This window comes from Pristis pectinata, chromosome 6 (genome assembly GCF_009764475.1).
Source record: "Pristis pectinata isolate sPriPec2 chromosome 6, sPriPec2.1.pri, whole genome shotgun sequence".
Classification (NCBI taxonomy): Eukaryota; Metazoa; Chordata; class Chondrichthyes; order Rhinopristiformes; family Pristidae; genus Pristis; species Pristis pectinata.
Window position 1 is genome coordinate 63831593 of NC_067410.1, and position 13026 is coordinate 63844618.

A 13026-nucleotide genomic window follows, 5' to 3' on the forward strand; every position below is an offset into this window, starting at 1 on the left:
CATTCATCAATTACACACCCATTCTTCAGGTTTATTCATATCATCTTACATGTGCCAGAAAGCAATGGTTCATTCAGTAAAAAAATGATAATTATTTACCAATGTTAAAAGTAAAGATCACATAGAAATTCAGAACCCAGTTGGTGGATCTGTGTAGATGGGACCTGAATGGGTGCGTAGAGGAAGTATAGTGGAAGGGGTTTCTGAGATTAAGAACACTTTGACGTGGCTACTGTTGGAGACCCATCTGAGAAAGCATTTAATAGCATTCTATCACAACCTGGAATATTTAGGAATGGAAATAATGAAATAATAACGGTCTACAGCAGAGAAACAAGCCCTTCAGCCCATCATGTCCATGTTAATCTGGTTTTACTAAAGCTGTTCATAAAACCATTACTCGATACTGAATAAGAGCAAACTGGTATTTGAAACCATGTCAACCACACTGCACAGGGACATCTCAAAAAGTACATCTCATTTTGGGGAAACTTAGAGCTACACCACACAACAGTAACTGGGCCAAACGGCAAAAGCACTTCTGATTTATAGAGAATGGGCCAAAGAAAGGGAGGTATTGCCAGTGCTGGGGAGAGCGCTGACCTGCTGAAGGGAACCTTACACTGGATGAAGCAGCTCAGCAGCTGCGACGTGCCCTAACACACACCCCGTGGGGGGCAGGGGATAGGGGCTGCACCCCACGGGGGAGGAGGGGGTCTGCATTACACCACCACACACTCTGCGGGGGGGGGAAGAAGAGGGGTTGCGCCCCAACACACTCTGGGGTGGGGCCTGCCCCCATACCTTAAACACACAGCTCGTGGGAGAGGATCTTCACCCCCAACAAGCCCCCCGCGGGGAGAGGGGTTTTGGTCCTCACCCCAACACAGACCCCGGGGCGGGGGACGGGGATGTGGGTGTGAGGGAAGATGGGCTGCCCCGCACCCCGACACCCTCCTCTTCTCTGCGGATTCTCGGCGAGGAATCCTCTCCACTGAGATCAAACCCTGGAGCGACCGCCGGGTGGAGCCCGGCCCCCCGATCACTCAGGAATCCGGAGACCCCGCCCGGACCCCGGGGCGATGACGGGACGGGAGGGCAGGGGAGACAGGGCACTCCCCTCCCCCGCCGCCACAGGACGTCCACAACCTGTCAGTCCAAACCCGCCCCGGGGCTGGGCTACAGGGCAGACCCGAGCCAAGACAGCCGGGCATTGGTATCACCTCAGCGGTCAGGGGCGCGGCTGCCTCTGACCCGGCGTCAGTGGGGGCTGTTCCTCTCCCTACCCCCAATCCCAGTACAGTGGCTGGAGAGCCAGCCCAGCCCTGCCCTGCCCCTCCGTCCCGGTAACTTACAGCACACACAGGGCGAACGCGCCTCCGATGGACTCGCTCTGTCGGACCAGAAAGCTGCCGTCCTGCGCAGCCTTGGCCAGCAGCTTCTCAGCCATGGGCCGGGAGATGTCCTCATGGTACCACCGCTCGTTCATCTTCCCTCGCTTTATTCCATTCAAACCCCCGCTGCCCCGTTCAGAGAAAGTCACAACCCCGCCTCTTCCCTGAACCAACCCTTCCTACCAGCGAGAAAGCCAAACTGAGCTTCACTTCCTCAATGCTATTGTCAGACATACAGAAATAACACGTGTGTTGAAGTTTATTTCAAGTGCAGTATCATCAGCCCAATCATCTCCAGCCTCGCCAGCAGCCAATAAACCGTGCAGGTCTCGTTTCACCAGCAGTTAACCAGCCCATTTAACCTGTGGTCTTACAACGCCTAACCATCCCGTTTAAGTTGCAGTCTTTGTAATGCCCAAACAGCCAATTAGTAACATGCAACCAGCCCATTTTACCGCCAGACCTAGCAACACCCAACCAGTTCATTAACTTTCACTTACCGAAGTTGAAGAACCCAGTTTTACTGGGGGGGGCTGACCAACCAATTCAATTCCTGCCCTGCCATTTTCGCAGCCTCCATCTGATCAGTGCAATCCCTTCCCTCCCAGAATATCTATTTTATCCTTTCTGCACATCTTTGTAATTTAGATGGTCAGCTTAACGATTAATTTCAAAGACTTTAGCTTTAGACAGTCTGCACTATGTGGCCTTGGTCATACATGCTGATGCTCACATCCTTTATTTTAACAGCTTTACCCACACAGCCTGTCTACTAATGTGTCTGTGTTCTTTGGGCACACTCACAGTTCTCTTCAGAATTATGGCACTATTTTTGCAATTTGTAGCAATTGCCTAGAACCAAGTTGCCCAGGGATATGTAGCCCACAAAAATGCGATAAATTCAATCTGGCCAAGTACCACCCCTTCAATCCGCTCTCAATCTCCAGCAAAAATGACATAAGCAGGTGACCACTGATAGCCTGCTCACTGATGCCCAGTTTGAGTTCTGCTAGGATTATTGGTTCCAGACCACAGATCCAATACCTCACTGCAATGGATTCAAAATGTGGGCAAAAAGGTGAACTACAGATGTGAGGTGATTGTGGCTACCATTAACATCAAAGAGGTACTTGACTCCGTGTTGCATCAAGGTGGCTGGTACAAGTGAGGTCAAGGGACCATAGAGGGAAAACTTCTCAATGACTTGAGTCAAATCTCCCAAATCTGCCACTTCTACCACCTGGAAGAAGGCAGGGAGCAGGGCCTTCCATGTCTACTACTTCTTATTTGCCATCCAAATCATCCACCAACCTGACTTGAAAATATATTGCTGCTCCTGCATTGTTGTTGGGTGAAGATCCTTGAACTGCCTTGTCGCTCACACCACAAATGTTCAAGAAGGTGGCTCATCACCATCCTCTCAAAGGAAATTAAGAATGTCAATAAGTGCTGGTCTTGTCAATGATATTCACATCCTGTGAATTAATAACTTTTCTTCCACAAACACAATGACTTCCAGTTCAGAAACAAAATTCAGTGAATATTCTTTCTCATTTACTCTTCATTTCTAATTTTCTGTCTATATTATCATATTTCATTTAACGCCAAATGCCTTAATATGTTCAACCAGTCTCATAGTTGCACCTTTTGATAACCTGATATAAGAACAGCTGCACTCTCTTTACCAACATTATTTCTTCAAAATCAAGCCAGGTTTCTTTCCCTATGTGAAAGACATATTTTGTTCGACAATTTTAATTCCTGAACACGTATTCCTTGGACTTGCTATGCAGAGGTGTGATCAGATTGGATGACCTCCCATTGGTTTACATCTGGTAGTTTCTAGTCTGAGATAAATTGGATCTGTGAAGGTTTCTTTGACAGCCTTAGCCTTCCAGATCCAAGTGGCCTTGCAAGTTGTAAGGGGTGGCATAGCTGAGGACAGAATTGTAATTAAAGTTCTTTTTGCTGGAATTGGCTATCTGTGAAACTATTTTATTTGTGTTACTCCTCTTTTGAGGGGTCACTTTCAGTGAGGACATAGTTGGGATATTAGAAAATGAGGGAGAGTAGGATGAGGCAAGGCAGGTTCACAATTAAAACAGAGGAAGCCTCTATTGAGAGCAATGATGAATCAATATATGAAGACACAGACCAGCCTTGAAGAATAGTCTCAATATCTGCTCTGGGACCCTTTAGGATGGGGTTTACAGTGAAAAGAAGTACAGTACAGCATAGAAACAGGCCACTCGGCCCACTATGTCTATTATCAAACACGATGCCAAATTAAACTAAATCTCTTCTGCCTGCACATGAGCCATATCCCTCCATTCCCTGCATATTCATGTGACTATCTAAAAGCCTCTTAAATGCCACTATCATACCTACTTCCACCACTACCCCTAGCAGCCCTTTCCAGACACCTACTGCTCTCTGTGTAGATCTTTAAACTTTCCCCCTCTCACCTTAAAGCTGTGCCCTCTTGTATTTGACATTTCTACCCTGGGAAAGAGACTCTGGCTATCTACCCTATCTGTGCTTCTCATAATTTTATAAACTTCTATCAGGTCTCCTTTCAGCCTCTGACACTTCACAGAAAACAATCCAAGTTTGTCCAACCTCTTCTTATAGCTCATACCCTTTAATCCAGGCAATATCCTGGTAAACCTCTTCTGTACGCTTTTTAAAGCTTCCACATATTTCATGTAATGGGGCAACCAGAATTGCACACAATACTCCATGTGTGGCCTAACCAAAGTTTTATATAGCTGCAACAGAACTTCCTGACTCTTATACTCTGTGCCCTGACCAGTGAAGGCAAGCATGCTATATGTCTTCTTTACCACCTTACCTACTTGTGTGGCCATTTTCAGGGAGCTATGGACATGGACCCTGAGATCCCTCTGTACATCAGTGCTTTTAAGGGTCCTGCCATTAACTGTATCATAATCAGAATCAGACTATTATCACTGACTTATATATCGTGAACTTTGTTGTTTTGCGGCAGCAGTATGGTGCAAAAACATAAAATTACTATAAATTACAAAATAAGTAAATAGTGCAAAAAAAAAGAATAACGAGGTAGTGTTAATGGGTTCATGGGCCATTCAGAAATCCGATGGCAGAGGGGAAGAAGCTGTTCCTAAATCATTGAGTGTGGGTCTTCAGGCTCCTGTACCTCCTCCCCAATGGTAGTAACGAGAAGGGGGCATGTCCTGGATGGTGAGGGTCCTTAGTGATGGACCACCTCTTGAAGATACCCTCAGTAGAGGGGTGAGTTGTACCCATGATGGAGCTGGCTGAGTCAATAACCCTCTGCGGCCTCTTGCAATCCTGTGAATTGGAGCATCCAAACCAGACTCTGATGCAACCTGTCAGAATGCTCTCCACCGTACATCTATAGAAATTTGCAAGAGTCTTTGATGACATACCAAATCTCTTCAAACTCCTGATGAAGTAGAGCCATTGGCATGCCTTCTTCATGATTGCAACAATGTGTTGGGCCCAGGATAGGTCCTCCAAGATGTTGACGTTCAGGAACTTGAAGCTGCTCACTCTTTCCACCACTGACCCCTCTATGAGGACTGGTGTGTGTTCTCCCGACTTCCCCTTCCTGAAGTCCACAATCAATTCCCTGGTCTTGCTAACATTGAGCACGAGGTTTTGTTGCGACACCACTCAACCAGCCAATCGATCCCACTCCTGTATGCCTCCTCGTCGCCATCTGAGATTCTACAAAGGATAGTAGTGTCATCGGTGAATTTAAAGATGGCATTTGAGCTGTGCTTGGCCACACAGTCATGAGTGTAGAGAAAGTAGAGCAGTGGGCTATACTTTCCCCTTCCATTTAACCTCCCAAAGTTCAACCTCACACTTGCCCCAGATTAAACTCCATCTGCCATTTCTCTGCCCATATCTGTAACATCTATATTCTGCTGTATCCTTGGACAACCTTTTCACTGTCCACACCTCCACCCATCATTGTATCTTCTGCAAACTTACTAACCCACCCATTTACATTTTCATCCAAATCATTTATATATATCTCACAAACAACAGAGATCAGGATAGTTCTAACCAACAAAGATCCAGTCCTGACTGTGGAAGAGCATTTCAGCAGGAGGAGCAGGGTACTGGAGACAGAGAGAGCCTGTGAAGGGAGCGGCAGCAGGGGCTTTAATGGAGCTCCGAGGTAGTAGAGGCACGGCATTGGGTTCAGATGGCGCAGGATCCGTCATCCTGAACTCCCTTCCCTCGTTCAGTGCTGACTCTTTGCTCGTGTGTTGCTTTGCCAGGCCGGTGTAACCAGCACAGGCACAAACCTTTTTGCTACCCAATTTACAGGATTGTGCTCAGCACCCACAACAGGAACCTGCTACAACACAAGTAACCACTGCCACCCACAAACTTGAAGCATCACTGAACTAGAGTTTGAGGGAAAAATATTGGTATTGATATTGGTTTATTATTGTCACTTGTACCGAGGTACAGTGAAAAACTTGTCTTGCATACCGTTCATACAGGTCAATTCATTACACAGTGCAGTTACATTGAGTTAGTACAGTGCATTGAGGTAGTACAGGTAAAAACAATAACAGTACAGAGTAAAGTGTCACAGCTACAGAGAAAGTGCAGTGCAATAAGGTGCAAGGTCACAACAAGGTAGATCTTGAAGTCAGAGACCATCTCATCGTATAAGGGAACTGTTCAATAGTCTTATCACAGTGGGATAGAAGCTGCCCTTAAGCCTGGTGGTACGTGCCCTCAGGCTCCTGTATCTTCTACCTGATGGAGGAGGAGAGAAGAGAGAATGACCTGGGTGGGTGCGGTCTTTGATTATGCTGGCTGCTTCACCAAGACAGCGAGAGATAAAGACAGAGTCCAAGGAGGGGAGGCTGGTTACTGTGATGCTCTGGTCTGTGTCCACAACTCTCTGCAGTTTCTTGAGGTCCTGGGCAGAGCAGTTGCCGTACCAAGCTGTGATGCATCCAGGTAGGATGCTTTCTATGGTGTATTGATAAAAGTTGGTGAGTGTCAAAGGGGACATACCGAATTTCTTTTGCCTCCTGAGGAAGTAGAAGCTCAGGTGAGCTTTCTTGGCCATGGCATCTATGTGATTTGACCAGGACAGGCTGTTGGTGATATATCATTTGTCGGCATAAAAGAATTGTCACAGTCCTGAGCTGGCTGATCTTTGCAGTGAGGGCCTGATGTGCCTTAGACCATTAAGTGGATAAGACCAAAACTAGTCCTATCTATAAAATTGGCTAGACCACATCACATTTTTATCAAATGTTATGTGTTCACCTTATATTTTGAAAAGGTGGTCACTTATTCAAGACCATGAGAAATAGAAGCAGAATGCAAACAAAATTCACTAGATCAATTCCTGGGGGGATTGTCCTTTGAGGAGGGACTAAGCAGGCTTGGGGTATAATCTCTTGAGTTTAGAAGGAGAGCTGATATCATTGGAACATATAGAATTCTTAGGGGGCTTTTCAGGGCAGATGCAGGAATGATGTTTCCCATGGCTTGGGTATCTAGAACCAGTGTCACAGTCTCAGGACAAGGGAGTGGCCATTTGGGACAGAGATGAGAACAAGTTTCTTCACGCAGAGGGTAGTGAATCTTTGGAATTCTCTACCAAGAAGGCCGAGGATGCTTTATCACAGTTGCTGAGTGCATTCAAGATAAAAGTTGATAGATTTTTAGATATTCAGGGTTCAAGGGGTATGGGTTTAGTGCAGGAAAGTGGCGCTGAGGTAATGCATCTTATTGAATGGCAGAGCAGACATGAGGGGTCAAATGGCCAGCTCACCTTCTGTTCTTTATGTTTGGAGGCCCATGTGGCTTTCTTTAAATGGATTCATTTGAGGGATGTAGACAGCACAAGCAATGCCAGCATTTATTGCTCATCCCTAATTGTCCATATTGGTGGGAGTGGAGTCACATACAGGCCAGACTAAGAATGACAGATTTTTTTCCCCAAGTACTCTTATGGTTACAGCTACTGAGACCAGCTTTATATAAAAAAATCCAGTGTTACTTAGTTGAATTTAAATTTCCCAGTTGCCATGGGAGAATTAAAACACATGCCTCTGGATCAAAATTCCAGAAACCTGGCTGCCAGTCCAGCAAATTAACCACACTATCTGTCATTCCTTAAGATCATGGTGCATTCTTCTGCCTCGTTCACTTTGATGCTCTCTTGAACTCTTGGTGACAATTTGTGATGGTGGTGTTGGTAAAATGGCACAGGAAGAAGAGCTTTCAAACTGGCCTGTTTAAATAGTCCCGATTAAAAGACTTTACAATTTGTTTCCAACATGGTTCAGTGTGATTTGCTGGAAGGCAGGGAGGTTGATGAAGTACCAGTAATTAGTAATATTTTATGAACCTAATCCACTTGAACCTTATAACAAGTCACATTCCAAACAACATATTCCTTATAGTGCATCTCATGCTAAACAACCTGTTATCTCCTGCGTGACACACTGACAAACACAATTAACCCATCCCCCAGTTTAACTCATACTACCAAATCAGCTAATTTCTCTCTCCTTTGTAAACATTAACAGGCTGTCCCCGGATAATGAACAGATTCTGTAGTTATAGACGTCCATAAGATGATTTTGTTCATAAGTTGGAAAATACATAAAAATCACTCAATATGGTAACCATACCTGCACAGTACTGTAATGAATAACATCAAAAGCATACAAGCCTGATAGGAAAGAACAATTACTAAAAGTGGAGAGAGAGAGGAAACTAGTTCTGCTGTTCAGAGGAATGAACATAAGTATGTACATTGGACTTCTGTATTTTTATAATATTATGGGAGCTCGATCACGTGTCCAGGTGTTCATAATTCAGGCATTTGTAACCTGAGGATAACCTGTATATGTAAATATATTTGATACAAGATCTTGTATCAGGAGTATCATGAATTGATATTAATATTAAACTGTAGTTGTAGTTCATTGTACTTGTTATGGTAACACATGTGATGCTGCTGTTATTCTCCTTATGTTCCTCATTCATCTTGCTAACGTACTGCTCATCAGCATTGAATTGTAGCTACTTGCTCCACAGCAGATAATGAAACAATCTGACCTCAACCTTTGCCTACTCCCTCCACCTCCAGAAGCCTGGATATCTACTTATGGACTTGTATCAAGTTTAAAGATTGTGCTTAGCAACACTTATGAATACAAAGGTGATAGGCAGTTAAACCAAACTGTCCAGAGTGTCATTCTACATATAGTTCATGTTGAATTGATGCTGATCCCAACAGGAGTGCAACAACTGGCCTTGATGACCCTGGACTTCGGAGGGGTTCCACTCCTGATAACCATCCAATGACTCCTATGGGGCTGTCTTTATTGGAATATCAGGCTCACAGTTGAATACTCTCCCAGCAGTTGCTGACAACATTCACACGTGGAAAGTGGGTACTTGGATGAGGATATGATGAACAAGCAGGAGCTGTTCAGCATCTCAGCAGCTCTGATAGACAAGGTGAGAAACAGAGGCAAGAAGGTAAATTGGAAAAAAAACTGAATCCATCAGGGAATATAGTATTTTTTTACTTTCAGGGACCTTGGTGGATCAATGTAAAAGAATCAGCTGAATTTTAAGATTGGTGAACATACTTGAATGTTCTTTGGGAACAAGGAACAATCTCCCAGCTTCCTGGAACTTGAATGTCGACACCTCCACAAGAGGAGAGTGAAGTAGAGAAGAATATTGACCTTCAATGTAACTTGGTCAGAAGCATTGCATTGGAACTTCCTGATAACTGTCCTTGTCATGCTTAACCTCTCTCTGTTTTTTTCTCTCTCCCATATACACAAAAGATATCCAGGCCTTCAAGCATAAGCTATCCAGAGCAAGGTGCAACTGTATTATCACCTTTGGCAGTTTGAATGCTACAGATCTAACAATAAAATTCAACATTTCATTCCCTCTGTTTATTAAACATGGTGGACCAGATATTGATCTGCCAAGTGTCTGAACTGGATACAAATGGAGCACAGAATAAGGTGGACATCAGTTTTCCAACAGATCTTTGATTTCATTCAGTGCTTTTAATGCAGTAAATGCCCCGGGAATGTTAAGAAAGTTGGGCAGTATTTTTTATGGAGAAAGTTCACATGAGATGGACCCAGAGATCAATGGCAGTTCTGCCAGTGTTGGGGTGAAGGAGAACACAAAAAATAGGAACAGGAGTAGGTCACCTGGCCTCTCAAGCCTGCCCCACCATTCAATATGACCATGGCTGATTTACCCCAGATCTCTCCTCGTCTGTGCCAGATCCCTATAGCCCTCAATCCCCTGTTGGTGGGAGATGGTAGGAACTAGTGCTGATCAGGATGATGGCTGTATGTGAATTTCCTTTGATTCAACTTAGTAGTTGAATATGGAAGTATAAAAGTCATATACAAATGTTTCAACTATGAAGTGACTGAAATGGGATTGGGAACAGGAAATGTACAGAGTGATGGGGCTATTTTTTGGTGATGGATTTATGACCTGAAACTTCACTCAAACAAGCTATCAAGACAAGAAACAAGGAAATCACCAAGAGTCAGGGGGCAGACCCACCATGCCTTTGGACACTGACCTCGTGTCTGTGGATAATGTTGTCAAAGGTCATCTTTTAGATAAATTTCTTTGAGTCCTCTGGAAGTCACAATGCAGGAAAGAGGTGAGAATTCATGGTTACATTCCAATCTGGGTATGCTTCAATATGTAAAAATGAAACCCATAGTAGCCTTGTGGGGGTAGGTGAGAGCAGGGGCTTCAAGTAACAGAATGGTCAACTATGTCAGATACTGCAGAGGTCAGACAGGGATGCTGTTCATTATCTCAAACACGGCTGTTTGATTCTTGTGAAAAGGGAGGAAATCACACTGGACAGATGGGCAGGAAACTCAAAGGTCACAACATTAGTAGACACCTTATCACGAAAGATGATGCAAGAGGTGATACAGCAGTCACTGTGAGGAAAGTAGGGTGTGTGCTTTCAGGAGGATTGTGGAGAGGAAAAAGTTTAAAAAGTGAAAACCATTACTGATGCCAGTAACATAAAGACAAAGGAAACGATTGGGTTACTAAAAGTACAGAAACAGTTCTCTCCCCAACATAGAAACCCTCATTCATATCGGAATCTTCTTTCATTGCCTTACAGAGAAGTTCCATCTGTGACTCTGATCATTTCCATGACTTTTGTGTGTGGAATCCCATCTCCGCATTCACTGACATTGCTCTACACCCAATTCTATTGCTACATAGATGGCATTTACCCATACAGAAACCCCCATGCTGATGTAAGTTTCCCTTTCCTTCACTCACTGTCTCCACTGGAGACAATCACCTCTGTCCTTTGAATCAATTTTCTCACCCCTCAATAGAGCCCTTCCTTTCCCTTTGAATAGAAGACTCACCTTAGCATTTCATGGATTGCATGCAGTCAATATGGACTGTTTCTAAGAATTAGTCTGGGGTTTTACATCTTCGAAGTGCTGTTGAATAGAAGGGTTCTGGTTAAGGGTGATTAACTTGAAGTGTTAACTCTGGTTCTCTCACCACAAATGTATGAAGCGTTTCTAGATTTTATTTTGTTTCTAACATCCTATGCATTTTCTTTCTGTGTGCAGTTGCATTCAATTCCTAATATCAGTACCGTCTCCAAAATGAAAATAATCCATTTTCAAACATTAACATGCTATACCATCAATAGAGTCATAGCTGTAGTATCATACAGCACAGAACCAGACCCTTTGGCCCACCATATCCATGACAACCATCAGTAGTACTTGAAGGAACCCGAGATACTATCTTGTCAAACAATGATTCTCTTTTCATTTAGAAATCTTAGCTGGATTATCTAGGAATTGATATTCACCAATAATGATTTAGGATGAATTGAGGCAGGGGTAAATGGTCATGTGTAGAGAGAGAAAAGAATATACAAATGGAGAACTTGTCTTACTCCTGCTAATGGAACAATTACAAGTATAGGAAAGATAGTGATTAGGACTGGGAATTTTGCCTGACTTTTCTCTTCCCCTATCCCACGATAAGCCACAAATAGTCTTCCTACTTAACTTGGACCAATTCAGCTCCAAATGCAACCTTTTGACCTTACTGGTCTGTTTGGCCAGGACACTGGTCATTTGTAATTCTCTCCACAAAATAGGCTCTTTTCTTGTGTTGGTACAAATCTAGTGCCCCATGATGCAAGAATTTAACATACCTTTGTGAGAATATATTCCCATTGCAAGACTAAGGCAAAATAGGACTTTGATTTTTATAATTTATTTATTTACATATTTCTAACAGTTCATAGCTTTCAGTAAGAAAACAAAGCAAAATAACACATCTGATTATATTCAGTTCAAGCAATATGAAGCTACTTCTTTAGAGTCAGAAATAATATCTGACAAAAACAAACTGCTGGAGGAACTCAGCAGGTCAGGCAGCATTTGTGAAGGCAAAGGGATGGTTGATGTTTTGGGTCATGACCCTGAATCAGGATGCTTGACCTGCTGCTCGACCCACTGAGTTGCTCCAGCAGTTTGCTTTTTGCTCCAGATTCCAGCATCTGCAGTCTTTTGTGTCTCTAATATCTGACAAATTGCATAGTCAATGCTTCAAAAGCAGCACATGTCGAAGGGAGCCTTCTCTTTGCAGGATTTTACGTCATAGGGAAAGGTAGGCAAAGGTAGGCAATTGCAAACGTTTAAAGAAAACTTTCACTATTTCTCAATGCAAAGCATTACATGAAGAAATAAGTACCTCATAGGAAAAGTGATCCATCTGTTGCCAACTGAAGGGAATCAGAGTAATATTAGATTAAAGGAAAAGGGCAATAATGTAACTAAAGTTCTGGTGAAGATCAAGATCATTTTTTGGAAATGGCAATGGATGACCAAAATTTAAGAGGGAAAATATAGCATATGACAGTAAGTTAGAGAAATAAGAGTCATTGAGACACACAGCACAGAAACAGGCCCTTCAACCCACCATGTCCATGCCAACCATCAAGTACCCATCTATACTAATCCCCTTTACCAGCACTTAGTCCGTAACCTTCTATGCCTTGGCAATTCAAGTGCTCATCTAGCTAGTTCTTGAATGTTGTGAGAGTCTCTGCCTCCACCACCCTTTTAGGCAGTGTGTTCCACATTCCAACTACCCTCAGGATAAAAAAGTTCTTCCTTATATCTCCTCCAAACCTTTTACTGCTTACCTTAAATCTCTGCCCTCTAATTATGGGTGCCTATGCTATGGGGAAAAATTTACTGTTGTATACCTCTCATCTGTGGAGCAGACTTGATGGGCCAAATGGCCTAATTCTGCCCCTATGTCTTATGGTCTTACGGTCATAACTTTGTTCACCTCTGTCAGGTCTGCCTTCAGCCTTCTCCGTCTCAAGGAAAACAAACCCAGCCTATCCATTCTTTGTAACTGAGACACTCCATCCCAGGCAACGTCCTGGCGAATCTCCTCTGCATCCTTTCCAGACCAATCACCTCTTTTCTATAATGTAGTGACCAAAACGGCACATAATATTCCAGATGTGGCCTCACCAATGTTGGTAAATTTGTACCATAACTTCCCTGCCCTT

The 13026-nt window shown here is 43.7% G+C and overlaps 1 protein-coding gene across 3 annotated transcripts in view; it reads right to left on the bottom strand.

Moving 5' to 3' along the window:
* The window catches only part of inpp5d (inositol polyphosphate-5-phosphatase D), a 112718-nt gene extending 111173 nt beyond the window's left edge, over window positions 1-1545 (bottom strand). For all 3 annotated transcript variants that reach the window (XM_052017724.1, XM_052017723.1, XM_052017722.1), the window contains exon 1: window positions 1356-1545. In XM_052017724.1, the coding sequence (XP_051873684.1) occupies window positions 1356-1489 (134 nt within the window). In that variant the 5' untranslated portion in view covers window positions 1490-1545. The remainder of the gene's footprint in view (window positions 1-1355) is intronic.
* Window positions 1546-13026: the final 11481 nt, after the last annotated feature.